At 32.8% G+C, this 17,132-nt stretch overlaps 1 protein-coding gene across 15 annotated transcripts in view; it reads right to left on the bottom strand.

The window, feature by feature from the left end:
- Window positions 1-17,132, bottom strand: part of LOC129756767 (supervillin) — a 1,054,002-nt gene that overhangs the window by 20,471 nt on the left and 1,016,399 nt on the right. For 13 of the 15 annotated variants that reach the window (XM_055753766.1, XM_055753763.1, XM_055753764.1 and 10 more), the window contains one exon: window positions 8,151-8,990. In XM_055753766.1, the coding sequence (XP_055609741.1) occupies window positions 8,151-8,990 (840 nt within the window). The remainder of the gene's footprint in view (window positions 1-8,150; window positions 8,991-17,132) is intronic. The other 2 variants (XM_055753772.1, XM_055753762.1) reach the window with 1 other exon arrangement.

Here is a 17,132-nt window from a genome sequence, read left to right as displayed (position 1 = left end):
CAGTGTTCATAGTTCAGAGATAAGAGCTCAGAATTCAAATCTCAGAGTTCAGCGTTCGAAGGCCTGATTACTTCATTTTCAGTTTTAGAGTTCATCAATCAGAATTAAGAGTTCACAGTTCAAAGAACAAAGCTCAGAGATCAAATCTCAGGGTTCAGCGTTCGAAATTCAGAATGCAGAGTCCCGAGAACTGTATTTTAAGTTTCAGAGTTCATCACTCAGAATCCTAGAGTTCATAATTCAGAGATCAAGCTCAGTTCAGAGTTCAGCGTTCAAAGTCCTGATAACTGCATTTGAAGTTTCAGAGTTCATCGCCCAGAATTAAAAGTTCATAGTTCAGAGATCAGAACTCAGAATTAAAATCTCTGAGATCAGCGTTCACAATTCAGAATGCAGAGTCCTGAGAACTGTATTTGAAGTTTCAGAGTTCACGTCTCAGAATCCAGAGTTCATAGTTCAGAGATCAAGCTCAGAATTCAAATCTCAGAGTTTAGCGTTCGAAATTCAGAATGCAGAGTCCTGAGAAATGTATTCTAAGTTTCAGAGTTCATCACTCAGAATCCAGAGTTCATAGTTCAGAGATCAAAGCTTAGAGTTAAATTCTCAGGGTTAAGCGTTCGAAATTCAGCTTTCAGAGTCCTGAGAACTGCATTTTAAGTTTGAGAGCTCATCACTCAGAATCCGGAGTTCATAGTTCAAAGATCAAGCTCAGAATTCAAATCTCAGGGTTCAGCGTTCAAAATTCAGATTGCAGAGTCCTTGGAACTGCATTTTAAGTTTCAGAGCTCATCACTCAGAATCCAGAGTTAATCAATTCAGAGATCAAGCTCAGAATTCAAATCTCAGAGTTCAGAGTTCAAAGTCCCAATAACTGCGTTTTGAGTTTCCGAGTTCATCACCCAGAATTGGGAGTTCATAGCTCAGAACTCAAATTTCAGAGTTCAGCATACAAAACTCAGATTGCAGAGTCCTTAGAACTGCATTTTAAGTTTTAGAGTTCATAATTCAGAATCCAGTTCATAGTTCAAAGATCAGAGTTCAGAATTCAAATTTCGGAGCTCAGCGTTCAAACTCCTGATAACTGCATTTCAAGTTTCAGAGATCATCACCCAGAATTAAGAGTTCATAGTTCAGAGATCAAAACTCAGAATTCAAATCTCAGAGTTCAGCGTTCAAAATTCAGATTGCAGAGTCCTTAGAACTGCATTTTAAGTTTTAGAGTTCATCACTAAGAATCCAGAGTACATAGTTCAAAGTGCAGCTTTCCAAATTCAGAATGCAGAGTCCTGTGAAATGTATTTTTAAATAGTTTCAGAGTACATCGCTCAGAATCCAGGGTCCATAGTTCAGAGAACAACGCTCAGAATTTAAATTTCAGGGTCCAGAGTTAAAAATTCAGATTGCAGAGTCCTTAGAACTGCATTTTAAGTTTCAGAGCTCATCACTCAGAATCCAGAGTTCATAGTTCAGAGATCAAGCTCAGAATTCAAATCTCAGAGTTCAGCGTTCCAAGTCCTGATACATGCATTTAATGTTTCAGAGTTCATCACCCAGAGTTCATAGTTCAAAGATCAGAGGTCAGAACTCATATCTCAGAGTTCAGCGTTCAAAGTTCAGAATGCAGAGTACAGGGAACTGCATTTTAAGTTATAGAGTTCATCACCCAGAATCCGGAGTTCATAGTTCAGAGATCAAAGCTCAGAATTCAAATCTCAAAGTTCAGCGTTCGATTATCAGAGTTCATAGTTTAAGGTCAACTGTTCAAAGTTCTGAAATCAGATCTTTAAGTTACATAGAATCCGAAATCAGAGTGCAGAGCTCAGTTACGTAAGTTCAGGGTACTTCTGTGTGGCACAGAGTTCAATGAGTTCAAACCAAGATTTCAGCGTTCGAAATTCAAAACCCAAATTTGTTTGTTTAGAGTTCACAGTTGAATGTTCCAAGTTTTGGGTTAGGAGCTCATAATTCAAATATTATAGTTCATTCAGCCTTTTTACTCCATTTTTGATACCGTTTCAAATTTGAAGTCCTTCTATGAACTCTAAAGAGACCTTAAATTTTTAGATCCGAGTTCAAAATTGATCAGAATTCCAAATTCCGAATTGAATGTTCCGATTTTACAGCTCTGTAAATTTTCGCTAGTAAAATTTCGAACATTAATTTTTTTTGTTTTAAAGTTTTCTAGTTTAAATTTCCAAATTTAATTTTTGCGATTATGAAATTTTGGCCTGCAATTTCTAAATCTCAAATTAGACACAAAAAACTAACCAACAGATTCAAGTTTATGATTTTCGGTTTGTATTATCAATCAGCAATGAAGATTGTCAATTTAAATTTATCATTTTCCTATTTTAAGGGGGGGATAGGGTCTAACACTTTCAAAAAATCGATTTTTTTATTTTTTTATTTTCTTATTGTAAAACATTTCAAGAATGTTGTGTCAAATTTTCAAGTCAATTGAAGCAAAACTGTAAAAGTTATAGGCCTTTATCTCCTCCTATCTAATACTGCAAGAAAGCAAGAGCAGAAACTTCAAACGCGTTTTTCTCGAAAGCACATTTTTAAAGTCGGTGGACATCGTCATTTGAAAACTACTTATCCGATTCTTTTCAAATTTGGAACATTTTTTCTACATATAAAATACCAGACCCCAACGTTTTTCTTTTTTGATTTTTTTACTTTGGGGAGATTTAAGAGGTGAAAAATTACGGATTTTTTTGTGAAAAATCGTAGTTTTTACTTCAAACAGTCACAAAAATTTCATTAAAATATTTTTAAGTTAAATAAAAACGTTGGGGTCCAGAAAAACATCTATTAAAAATATTTTGCTCTGATTTTTTGACTTCAGATGATTCTGTGCTGAGATACAGTGTCCACCGCAAATCCTGTTTTCTAAAAGGCATCCTCGAAAATGCTCCGTCACCGGCTCATTTTTCAATATTTTTCTACGAAAAAATAACTAAATGTTCTTTTAGCAATGCTTTGTATAATGCAAAAAATTTGAATACATTTGTTTGAACGATAGCTCTAGAAAAAAATCGTGAAAATGGTGTTTTTTTATACCCGTTAGACCCTACCCCCCCCCTTAAACTTCCGACCTTCGATTTTCACCTGTCAGCTTCAGACTTACCACAAGAGAATTTGATGTTCAACATTTAATACTCAAGTTTAAATTTACAATTTCATGAGACTTTCGTTAAATTTTCTTGAATCGAAATTAAATAAAATTGACGAAATTTAGATTTAAACTTTGTTCATTCCTAGTTTGTCTCATTCGCCAATCTTTTTTTTATAAATTTAACATTTTAAATTTTTTTGAACTTTTGAACAAAATTGGTGAAATCTAGGCAATCACAATTCTACGAAATTTTTTACATCAAGATTCTCGTATTTGGATTTTTTTAAATAAATTTTTTAATATTCAATTTAACGTTCTTTGACTTTTAAATTTTGTCATTCATGTTTAGATTATCGATAGTAAAGTTTTTGAGATCTCGATATATTGTAAAAAATTCGATTTTTTTTTGTTTTAAAACTTGATAGTTTATAAATTTACAAATTTGAAACTGTCAATTAGGAAATTTTTGGCCTAGTGATTTACGAAATTTTCGTAAACTAAATTTGGATTTTTTTTAAATCTCTTACTTTAAACTTCTCAATTCGGGTTTTTTGTTAATTGAAAATCATTCATTTTGTAAAACTGACTATCGGTTTTGTTAATTTTCAACATTTTACATTTTACTTTCAAAAGTTAAATCTGACTTTCAATTTTGGATTAAAAATTTACAAATTAACAATAATTCGATTCTTTTAACATTTGCATTTTAGAATTTCAAAAGTTCAAGATTCAAAAAAAAAAAACTTAGTATTTTGGATGTTCAAAGGTGTTCGAGTTGTTCAAATCTGTGAATTTTCAAATAGAGGAATTTCTAATTTAGGTTTTTTAACATTTAAAATCTCTTGGATTTTAAGATTTTTCAATTTTGTGTTTAAGTCATTCCATACCAAGTGACCGTAAAAATGCATCGACCCTCTCCGAATTGGATCTAAACCAGTAGGATGACTTATTGTAATGTAAATAAGAAAAATTCAATGGTGAATCGGACCCGAATGAGAGCCTTCCCATTCTTAAAAAGTTTGCTTTGTTCCCAAAACCAGCAGTTTTCTTTTGTGAAAATTTCAGAAACCGTATAAGCAACCAATGAGGTAAGACTCTTTTTTTTATTTTCAATCGAATGCACTTGTCAAATTTTGTGTACAACGTTGCCAGAGCCAATATTTTTGTATTTTAAAACTTAAAATGCAACTATCTCAAAATCCCCCACTTTTTTTAGATTTTTATGGCTCCAATGTGTTTAGCGTAAAATTTTACAATTGGGAGAACAAAGTAAAGATTTCAGGATTAAGAGATAAAAATTTAGGGTTACAGCGTATGGAGCTCAGTGTAGTGAAGTAGGATTCAGAAGTTTGCGGCTAAAAGTTAGATAATTTGGAATCAGAGTTTTAAGTTCAAAGTTGATAGTTTGGATTTTCTGGCTCTGAGAACAAAATTGAGGGATTGGAGTTTTTAAACAGATTCCTGACTTCGATTGAATTCACTATTCTCAAATCCGAGCTCAGCGTACAGAGCTCTAGTCCGTTGGTGTTGAATAATTCCACGACCGTACTGAGTTCGAAGTTCTGAAAGTTTAAAGCTCAGAGCTAAGAATTCAAACCTCAGAGATCAGCGTTCAAAATTCAAAGTCCTGAGATCTGTGTTTTGAGTTTTAGTGTTCATCACTCAGAATCCAGAGTTCATAAATCAGGGTCGACGATTCTAATTGCAGACATCAGCTCTCAGAGTTGGAGAGATCTGAGATCTGAGTTCAGAAATAAGAGAGCAGAGCTCAGTTCTTTATGTTTAGTGTCGGGATTCCTAAGACAATCGGTCTTTTTTCACCGGTAGGCCAAATAAAAAAATAAAAAAGAAACAATCAGCATCAGCTTTAAGAATCTGCGCTCCGTAAGCTAATCTGTCTTTTTTTCACAGGAAGGCATATCGAAACAAACAATCTGCATCAGCTTTAAAAATCTGCGCTTCCTAAGCCAATTCGTCTTTTTCCACCGGAGGGCCACATCAAAACAAACAATCAGCATCAGCCTTAAAAATCTGAGCTTCCTAAGCCAATCCGTCTTTTTTCACCGGAAGGCCAAATCAAAACAAACAATCAGCATCAGCTTTGAAATTCTGCGCTTCCTAAGCCAATCCGTCTTTTTTCACCGGAAGGCCAAATCGAGACAACAATCGGCTGCGGGCTTAAAAATCTGCGCTTCCTTAGCCAATCCGTCGTTTTTTCACCGGAAGGTCAAATCGAGACAAACAATCAGCAGTAGCCTTAAAAATCTGCGCTTTCTTAGCCAATCCGTTTTTTTATCCATAGGAAGGCCAAATAGAGACAAACACCTGTGCTTTCCAAGTCAACCCGTTTTTTTTTTCATCGGAAGGCCAAATCAAAACGAACAATCAGCATCAGCTTTAAAAATCTGCGCTTTCTAAGCCAATCCGTCTTTTCCACCGGAAGGCCAAATCGATACAAACAATCAGCAACAGCCTTAAAAATCTGCGCTTTCTAAGCCAATCCGTTTTTTATCTATCGGAAGGTCAAATCAAAACAAACAATTAGCATCAGCTTTTAAAATCTGCGCTTCCTAAGCCAATCCGTCTTTCTACCGGAGGCCGAATTATAATCATTTTTTCTCGTAGCAACAGCCTTAAAAATCTGCGTTCCCTGTGCTTATTCTACCAACTGAGTCATTATTGCCGTGATTCCACGATCATATTACGCATCTGAATTCAGATATTCACTAAGACACGTCTGTCGCTCACAAGAATCGATCAATGTTTGACTATGTTTTGTTTGTGTTGCCAAAATGACAAACGTTGCCATAGAAAATTATTTAATTTTTTTTTAACTTCAGTGTTGCCGAATACAACTTTTATTTTATTTTATTTCTATTATATTTTATTTTAGTTCTGAATATCCTTCATCTTATTTCTACATTTAGAACACTTGTGTGTTTTGAATTCAAAGTACACAGTTCAGTGTTGAAAATCAAAAATTAAGCGTTCGAACATCAGAACTTTTTAAATTTTTGTTTTGTTCAGTGTTCACAGTTCGAAGTTTAGGATTCTGGGCTCAGAGCTCAGAATCTAAATAGTTCAGCGTTTTCGATTTTATTGGTGTTATCGTTTTGATGTTTTTGATATCCAAATTCAGAGTTCAACGACCTCAAATTCTTAGATTTGAATTCATATTTCAAAATTCCGAGTTCTCAGCTTTAAGCTCAAAAAGTTTTGAGTTTTGATTACCTACTTATTAAAAACATGAATCTGAGCTTCGTGTTCATTTTTTCCAAAGGATGACTTTTTTGTATCAATAATGAGTTCTTAATTTTATAAATTTTGAATTTTAAATGACAATTTGAGATTATCAATTGATGTTTGAAATTGACAGTTTAAAATTCCAAATTCTGAGTTCCGAATTTTGATCTTTGATCTGTTGTCTGATCACTAGGTTTTAAATTTGAATTCTTATTTGCGTGTAAATGAATAAAATTAAGAATTTTTTAATTCTGATTTTTTCCGTTTTACTTACGATTTTTGTTATTCCCATACTTTGATTCTGAACTTTAAATTTTTATTTTTATTTTCGATTTTCGACTTTCAGCTTTTGACTTTCGGCTTTCGACACTCGACTTTCGGTATTGAACTTTTGATTTTCACCTTTAAAATTCATTTTTCGATAAAAGATTTTTGAATTATCGAAATCACTAATCTTCAACGTTGTATATCACATCAACTGTTACTTTTTTTGGAGATTTAACCCTTTTCAACTTTCGATTGAAAAGCTTATAAAATCTCTATTTTTAATAAAAATTTTGAACTTTCCATTTCTTTTTTTTTGGTTAACAGTTTTCCAATTTTAATAATTTAAATTCTTCAATTATTCAATTTTAAGCATGATGAATAATAAGATTTTCGAAAATTAAATTTATACTTTAAACTTCCAAACTCGGGTTCATTGTGGATTGAAAACCTACAAAACTGCTTTCATTTTTTAAATTTTCCATATCGAACTCTTAATTTTTAACATGTTTTTAATGTTAATTTTTCAAAATGAATTTTCGATTTAAGATTTACAAATTAGCCGCTAACCATGGCCTAGAGGATAGCGTTCAAGACTACTAAGCCAGTGGTCATTGGATCAAGGCATAATTGGAATTTTAAATTTTAGGATATTAAATTTTTTTAATTTAATAAGTTGTTCAATTTGAAAGTTTTCAAACGTGTAATACAATTTCCTAATTTAAAATTTCAAAAAATTTAAAACTTTCCTAAATTGTTTTCTATTAAATGTTCTGGGTTCAAATTGAAATTTTCGACTTTTTGAATTTAAATTTAAAAATAAAATTTTTCAACCTTTTTTTTGATTGGATTTATCCAAATAATTTTTAATCGAAATCTAGAATTAAAAAATTGAAAAATTTAGAGTCTAAATACAAAATGTTTAATGTTTAACAGAAAATCCGATAACAGCTTGAAATTCCGATTACCTTTTAAAATTTTTTTACCGGATTCCGGATTTCGATGAAAAATTGACATTTCTGTTATTGAGATTAAAATGAAGTATTTAAATCCAAATTTAGGATTATGAAATTTAGAATGGCTCAACTTTGAGGATGTAGTTTCTATTTTTGAGGATTAGTTCCGAAAATTGTTCTTTGGATGTGAAAAACATGAAATTTCCTCTCAATTTTTTTTTTAAATTAGACGCACATAGCTTTACTTTTTGGCTTCAAGCAGGCATTTAGCGAAAGTGCTTTTAGTTACAACCAGGAGAAGGGGTTCAAATTTCATTAGAACGACTTACTACTAGAGCATTCGACTCTACACCTCAGCCAGATCAATCACAAACGTGCAAAACTCACAGCAGCAGCAAAGGGCAGCAGTTTGTCCGCGGCTACGGGAGGGTAGAACACCGGGGAACAAACCGAATCGATGTGAGTAGTGGAGGAGGTGGAGGAGTTGGTCGAGGGATGAGGATGTTGGGCGACAGGATGGGGAAACATTTTGCGGGGCGTTGGGCGCAGAAACACACTTGTCAACTTACTTGATTCTAGTTTGAGTCTTTTTAACTCTTTCTCGGCGATACCTGTTTTGATTTCGGTGTACTCGGTCTGCAGATCGTCCCGAGCGGCCAGGGTTTTCAGGGGGTTCCTGGAGGTAGCGCCTCGACGGCGTGGCCCCTGGACAGCCTTCTTCTGGGTTAACCGTTGCTGACTGTCCACCTTGAGCGTGTCGAAGTCTCCGATGACGACCTCCGCCGTCTGGATATCGCTGCTACCACTACTAGTGGCCGTAGAGCTTGAGGTGATCTTGGAAGAGGTCATGGATCTGCTGCTGCTAGTTCTAGAACCGCTAATCGTAGTAGCTGATACGGTTTGCTCGACTTTGGTGAAAAAGTTCCCGAAGCTTTCGTCGTCGTCCAGCTTTGGGATTGAAACCTTGGAACCGCCGATGCCGACGCCGGCCGCATGGGATTTGAGATCCCGCCCACTTCCGGTCTCTCCGGATGATGACGGTACTCCGGGTACGCTGATACTTCGCTTCATCAAACTGTCCGGGGCCGCCAGGGAGCGCTGCTGGCTAAACTGACTAGAGAGTTGCTGTCCGACTGCGGCCAGGGCTGCCACGGGACCATTCTGGTGAGACCCGTGGAGATGGTTCGAGGCCGATGATGCAGGAGGACCGTAAACCGTCGACGAGGTCGTCACCGAAGAGACCATCATTGAGGGACTCTTCGATAGGCCCAGCTGGGGTGGCGGATTGACGCTGCGGAACACGCTCATCGGTGGCGACTGCTTCGTGTCGGATTTGATGAACGGCAACTTGGGGGACTTGGTGGCGGCCATTCGGCCCGCCACGGTAAAGTTGGTGGCATCCGAGAGTTCTGGAATGGGATGAAGAAAGAACAAAAATAGATGGGTATTCATTAGTGTGTTCACAAGTAAATCCGGTAATCAAGGGAATATAGAAAGTAAAAAAAATATTTTGTGTAATCACAAACATGAACGCGTAAACCATCTATCCTCCTAAGAGACCGAAAGTAAGATTTATCTAGATTATCGTTCTCGGATTAATACCTTCCCCAAACTTATTTTGAGATCAAATTTGTTATCATTCATTGTTGATAATCCAAAAGCCATCAACTTAATGCTAATCACAGCTTTCGATGAGATATTTCAAGTCCTCGATTAAGAAAAGTTGTGTTCACTTTTTGTGCCCCGCGAAGTTCTTTTTGGAAAACCCATGTTCTAAGAATCGAACGTTTTTCTCGGTCCGCATATATCATTTGGATTAATATATCTGAATTTACACTAACTAAATTCAAAACAAAGATTAGAGAAATCTCTTTGAATTGATATTAGTTAGCCGAAGGGGTATAAGTGTATATAAAATAACTTCGAGAAAAAAATTTGTTGTGCTAAATTTTGTTTTAATTTTGAAATTATAACGAGCACCATAAAAAAAGCTCTTTACACAGCAAAGCTTCGTAAGAAATGCTGAGCTCTTCAAGCCTGAAATACACTTTTCGTACTCCACTCACGTTAATTTATACCTACTATTTTTAATTATCTAATGCAGGAAGATTCAATATTAACACAATGCTGAAAAATGGCAAACTAGAATGGAGTCTTGCGTCGAATCCGTTAAAAGTTTAATCGTCCTCCAGAATCCTTAGTACGAAAATAATTCAGGTAAAGAAAATATTAAACAGATCTAAGTCATATAAGTGACAAAATTTGAGTTAATGATGTCAAACGATTCTTCATATTTTAAACTATATTTCATTTTTTTTTGGATTGTTAGAATTTTATTTACTTACTTTTACATTCGAAATAAATATATGGAAAATGATCGAACACAACAATTTTGAAGCGTGTTTTCTCGAAAAGAGCTTTTATGCACTTATAACCCTCTGGCTCCAAGGGCCTCAAATAATAATAATAATAATAATATTTTTTAGAATGATTTTTATTTTTGAACGCAAGTTTCTGCTTTGTGGGACTTTCTATTCTGCAATCCTCATTTCAATATTGAAATCTTGCAAACAAATGACACACAATTCTTAAACTATGTCTTCTGGAGACCCAAAGTTACTGGTAACCCCGAAAAAATTTCTGCAAAAGATAGACATTTGATTGAAGAAAATTTCATCAGAATATTTCAAGACTTTTAAATGTATAACTTTCTTGCAAAAAATTTTCACAATCATAGTACGATTTGATTCAGCAGTGCTGTTTGACTTTTTTCCATACATTTTTCGAAAATTTGCAATTCTCTTGCGAACTTAAAAATATGCTTATATAATTTCAAAAATCTAAAAAAATCATCAAATATATTTTCAAACATGAAGAATCGTTTGGCATTATTTATTCAAAATCGATCATTTTTGCACTTAACACTAGAAAGACCGGCAATTCGAATATACCTATTCGGACCATGACCAGTCAAAAGGACTGGTAAAGGGGAAATTTTGTCCAACACAATATTTTGAACTTTTTCTTCTGATATCTTTCAATAACACAAGCTAGAATGTTTTTGTTATGAAATGGAAATATTTTTTCACCATGGGTGCACGCAATCACCACATTTTCGCAAAGTTGACGATTAAGTGTTTGTCATAAATTGAATATTTCAAGTATTTATCATGAAACTCAAGCACATTATCAATATTAGTAGAAACGTATGTTGTCTTTATTTGAAATTGTTGAAAATTTGTTATTTTTTTGCTAAGCTTCAACAGAAAAGGGTATACTTCTTTTTTTTTATTTAATTAGAGAGACTTTTAAAAGGGTATATTTAGAAAATCAAACCAAATCCAAGTATAATTAATTGACAACACGCTCTGTATTTGTTTACAACATTAATGAAAAACTTAACAATATTTAGAGTTGGGTAGTAGTAGACTAGACTAGAACCGGTTTGGTACTGATAATTTTTTCAGAAGAACGACTTTTTTTAGCAAAATTTTTACTTACAAAAGGTGCAACGATTATAAAACAATCGAATTCGTATTCATCCTGTTTATTGAAGGCTTCCCAATACACTTGTCAAATCGAGATACTGGAAAATTTGAAAAGCGTTGGATTGAGTTGAGAGGTCCGTACTTTGAAAATCGGATATAACTTGTGAACGTTACTTTTTTCAACAATTCTACTCTGCGTTTTTTTTTTAATTTGTCTATCAAGTTTTTCTAAGAAGAGCGGTGAACTTGAAAATTTTAGGTAATTGGGGACATTTTTTTTATATTTGAAGACCATAAAATTAACTCAATGTCCATTGTAGTCACGCGATATGACATTTCAGGGATGAAAAAACCGAAGAGGTTTCTAAATCCCTTGAAAAGATTGACGTACATTCATAATTTTGGAGGGATAATTCATTTCGTATAGCGTAATATTCCTACTTTTTTAAAATGGAGTAAAATTTGTAAAAACATGCAAGTAATAAAAATGAAGATAATCAAGATGTACCTATATTCGATGTGGCCTATAGGCAAATGTTTTTTAAAAGCGTTTTCAAAAATCTATTGCTATTTGTTTTCTATGAATGTTCCAAAAAAAATTGTTTTTTGGCCCGCCAGCAAATTTCATTTCTGAAATTTGACCCGCCTGTGTAAAATGTTGGCCATCCATGATCTAAAGCTTAGTTCATTAAGAAATGGGACACTTTTATTCGGTTATAGATAAATCTCTAGTGATCGGATATGCGTAGTGTTGCCTCTCAAAAGTACTATCCTGCCTATTTTTTTTTTAATTTAAAACTAACGCATTTCTGCGATTTTTAAAATGCAAGAGTAGAAGAAAAAAATAATTGTGAACAGTTTTTTTTTTTTCAAATCCATCATTATGAAATCGAGAGCTGACAACACCGTTTTGTATACCGAAAATTAGTATGCTTGAATTGTGAACAAATATGAAAACACTGTCAAAAATGTCCACAAAATTTAAGTTGGAGTGAAGAACATGATCGGAAAATACGGTTAAAAATCATCAGGGAATTCAAGGATTATACCAGCATTTTGAATAATGAATAAGCGAAAAACTCAGTGTAGATCTCTGAAATTTCCAGAAGATTAGTCTCAGAGAGGCTAAAACTAATCCTTTTTTACTTATAATTGAGTCTTTTGATGATTCTAATCAGGGTGGCCAGCGAGTTTACATTTTTCAATTCCCGGTTTCTCCGATTGATATTTAACGATTTTCACGTTTTTCCGACCAAAAAAGTAACCATTTTTATAAAAATTGAACGTAAATTTCAGTAATCGAATTTAAAAGTTGAAAAAAGTTCTGATTCAGTTAAAAGTTCAGAATATAGTGATGTTTGTTGGAATTTCTAAAGAAAATTGCAGTATTTGCATAATGAAATAAAAATTGGTTAAGCAAGTATTTCTAGTTATCATAACCTTAACTTTATCCAGCGAAATCTAGTCAAAAGTTGTTACCTTCTTTTTAGTCTTTCACACAAACTTTGTATTTTATAAGGTGAAATCCTTATAGTTAACATGATTTTGATATGACGCCATGTAATACTTTTACTTCTCTTATACTGAATTTTAATATTGAGCTCTGGTTCATGAATACTGTAATTTCTAAAATATTTCAAGTATTTCGGATTGAGTAACTGATGTATAAATCAAAACATTTTTTAAAGTGAATTCATAATTCGAATTTTAATTGTAATTACTGCTGCTTAGTTCCGGAGTCACATATGTTGATGTTGATTGCAACTGATTGGTATTTTAATTTTTCCTCTGGAATTCTTAGAACAGATTCCGCTGAATCTTATTCTTACTAAGCATTGTAAAATTTTGTCTCGATTTCCAACCTAACAAATGAATAAGGTTTTTTGGTTGGATAACTTTTAGCTTTTTTTATACGTTTTAAGAACCTGGGTGTTCAATGCGGGATTTTGAATTTGGCTATTTATTCAAATCTAATAATAAACTCCCAACGCGACCCAGAAAATGTATTTTTCTATTCGAATTTCACTTTTGAAATCTTAATCTAAATTTTAAAAATTATTCTTAGGAGAAATTTTCTTTTAATTAAATGATTCCGTAATTCAATCACTTATGATCTGCGATTTTCAACATTTTTATGTACACTAAAATCATTCTAAAATTTTGTATCTCTTTTTACCATAACTTTGAATTAATCAAATAACATGGTGGAAACTTAATTTATTTTTTTTGTTTCTCGCATTTTTTACATTTGAGTATGGTTAAAATGAAAACGTGCACCTATTGAATATTGCGATTTTTTTTATAAAAGTACCTTGAACTTTATTCAAAACAACCAAAAACAAGTGAAGTAACGAAAAAATCTCAATGTTAAAATTATTTAAAAACAACATTTGATAATAAGACCTTATCGAAAAATATCCTTGAGCATATGAATAGTTAATGCTAGAGATATTTTTCTACGACGTTTCGTTAATTAAAAACACATACATTTAAAATATTTTTGAAGAGGAACTGAATCAGTTCAGAGCCCTGAAATGTATGCGCTGAGCTCAAAAATCCCGATTTTTAAGAAATTCCCAAATTTTTCCCGCATATACTCATGAAATTAAAATTCCGATATTTTTTCGCTGTTCCCGAATGGTTTCCCATCCTGAAATAAACGACTAAGGGTTGAAAATTCTGAAAAAAAATTTCACCATGATCAAGTGAGTGAACTTTAGGATACAACAGGTTTTTGTATCAGTTTTTCAAGGTTTTCCCGGTTTCATTTTCAATTCCTGATTTTTTCTCGGTTCGCTGACCACCCTGTACTATGTTAATGTTTGAGTGTTAGCTGACATTTTAGTAAAAACGTGTTTTAGTGGAAAACAAATTGTCTCCAGCGTCTGTCAAATAAGAAGTATAGTGCATATTGTGCAGTATTGTGAAGGTTACTTTTAATATCAGCAAAAAACATAGATAATTTTTTAATTAAAGGGAAGCTTCTTAGGCCCCGGCCCAGAGAAATTAAAAACTGACCATAAATCGACTCAGTCTAGTGCCTGGTTTACCTCGTGGTTATTTGTATACGAGTTTGTAATCAAGTTGTGTTAAAATGATGTAATGATGTAATGATGTAATCAAACATATAAAGTGGGTTAAAATTTCAAAGCGTTTACCTATAGGATTATCATACAGATTTTTGTCAAAGAATCACACTAATCTACTGCTTTAAACTTAATTCACCCAACCGAAAATAGCTCGCAATTCAAAATTTAGATATTTTTTGTCGTCCCTCTTGCCGCCATATCAATAACTCATTCGAGACGAGGGTGGCAGTAAAATCGTAGTTAATCATTTGCGGTAGATACCTAGTACCTAGTAGTTAAATTTTATGAACCATTAATTTCGGATGGTTGTGCCAAACTATTTGAAGACACACACAGGCAGTACAAAAACATTAATAGTCAGACTCAAGCAACGACAAGAGTGCATTGAAGCAACGCACCGTTTTGTTCGTTGCAGTTTTGTTTTCAGCTGCGATCAGCTCCAATGAACAACAAATGAAAATAGTAGATGAGGTATCTAGTACCGGTTTATGATACTACTCTTAGTCGTTTGTGTTTATTTTTTGCTGTAGCAAAAAAATGTCGATTTACCTGCTTAATTTATTTCATCTTTGGGTTGGAGACAAATTTTAGTTGTTTTTTCTCTCTCTTCGGTATGTGCAATAAGTACTCATTTTCAAATGACGTCTTACGCTTGTTATATGATGCATCCGTGAGTAGGAGGAGGTACAATCCAACATACATGCTGAGTTATGTGTGCAACATAAACGAGACTGTCAATTATCGCGACAGATAACATTGAGAGTGGTGGCAATTTCATGCCTTTCTGCACATGTCGCATATTTATCTGTGCAGTACTCGTAACTAATAAATATAGTGTATGGGTACGTACGTACCTAGAGTATGATTACATTTTTTTTTATTTGCTCTCTTTACGACTTCTTCATCGTTGGTCTCGTGTCTTGATTAACATGTTCAGTGGCACAGTTTTGTTTCGTGTCACATGACGAGATATGTGAAAAAAGATTTCAAAATTGCTTCCGTGTTGTCTGGTTGTAACAATTGGAGCTTGATCGTGAAAAAGCCTATTCATATCTTCATTCGTTAAGAGTTATGTGATACACTTAAAAATGTTACAAAACTTAAAACTCATTGAATACAATCTTCGTTCCATAAAGTAACAAATTTGCAACAATTAATGTATGAAAAAATTGGAAAATCGTATTTTATTTTAATTTTTTTCTTGATATACACATCATTTCCAACTGTTTGAAATAGATTCGGAGGAAAAATAAAAAAAATATGAAATGAAGGGTTCAATAGATCAAAGCCATTAACTAAAGCCGAATAATTATAATCATATTGTTTCGAGAGATAAGTTGTTTTGGATTAATTTACAGTTTTATGATTGATTTCTTATTTTTTACAAAATTTTGGCAAAAAAGTAAAAATACTTAGAAGCCAGGACGCTACGAGAAACCATCTCATGTGAAAGGTTTTGGTGTTTGGAGTTTTTTCAAGTAAACATTTTCCTTAAAATGAAAATAGCAAAATTCGAGGTTTACTGAGTGTTATATCTTGACGCATTTGGAAATAAATTTGATAAAAAAAATTAGATTTTCATTTTCAGAATTCAAATCAGATGTTGGAGTTGATCCTTGACTTCTGCACTTGAAGTTATGGTTATTCAAAAATATAAAAAAATGCAAATTTTAAGACAAACCAGTCAGTTACCAGAAACTAAAACGTCAAAAGCAATATCTGACTTCAAATGACTATCAGCTTTCAGATTTTGCCAAGAAGTTCTAATTTCAGGGATAGCTTTGAAGCTGTTTTTTTCAGAAAACTTAATGGAAGAACTAATGGATGTTTTTGTGTTTTGTATTTTTGAATATTACCTACTAAAAGACATGAGAAATTCAAATTTTTTTTTAAATATAAACCTTTTGTAATGAAACTCGAATACAAAAACCCTACCTCGTCCTTAAAATTAGAACTCATTAACCTTTCGTTTCATAAAGTAACAAATTTGTAACAATTAATGTATGGAAAAAGTGAAAAATTGTATTATATTTGCATTTTTTTTCTTCATGTACACGTCATTTTCAACTGTTTAAAATGAATTAAAAAAAATAAATAAATCATAAAATTAAGTGTTAAGAAGTGTATCTAAACAAGTTATTATTAATCACGTTATAATAAAAAATCGTTTATATCATTGCAAACATTATGAACTGAACAAAATATTCTTCAAGAAACCAATAACAGCCTCAATTTCATTTTGTGTTTCTTATTCTTCCACTCCACATTCAAAACGGTTTTGATAAATTACACAAGGCAGTTCACATTTTGGTGCCCTCAAATTTTAAAATAGGTTAGAAATGTTTTAAGGGAATTCTGAAATTTTCTGACAAAACTTTAAAAAATTACATAAAAACTCAAATATATAGATTTTTATAAACTTTCTCCAAGACCTCAGAAGACCCCACCTGCGACAACAGTAATAAAATTTTTTTATTTGTTTACTTTTCCCAATTATGTGAAGTAAAAACTAGTTTCTAAAGAGGTATTAACTTAATTGAATTTAGAATCAAATCGTTTTGCAGACTTCAACAAATTTGTTATATTTTCACAATTTAAAAAAAAAAATACTAAAATAACGTAACTTTTATCGGTAAGGTCGATAAATTGAATTTACATTTTATTTAAATTTTTAAATAAATTTACGATATTTAATAGTTAAACTAATGAAATTTTTCGAAATATTTTGAATGAGTTTGCCTTAGATATTCAATCTTGAATTGTTGTGTTTTGTAAACATCTCCTTTCCTTTACTAAAAAAAACTTAATTCCTACCTTCTATCTTTTCCGGGACTCAATAGTTCAATTTACGGTGACAGATATTCCGAGCATTAAATTTTAAACTAAAAGGCCGTAACAAATTTCAAATCCTTCTTTTGTCACTCTGAGTTGAAAAAGCGCGAGGGGGGGAGATAAATTGACAAAATTGTATATT

Source organism: Uranotaenia lowii, chromosome 3 (genome assembly GCF_029784155.1).
Source record: "Uranotaenia lowii strain MFRU-FL chromosome 3, ASM2978415v1, whole genome shotgun sequence".
Taxonomy (NCBI): domain Eukaryota; kingdom Metazoa; phylum Arthropoda; class Insecta; order Diptera; family Culicidae; genus Uranotaenia; species Uranotaenia lowii.
This window is presented reverse-complemented; position numbering and strand designations above follow the sequence as displayed.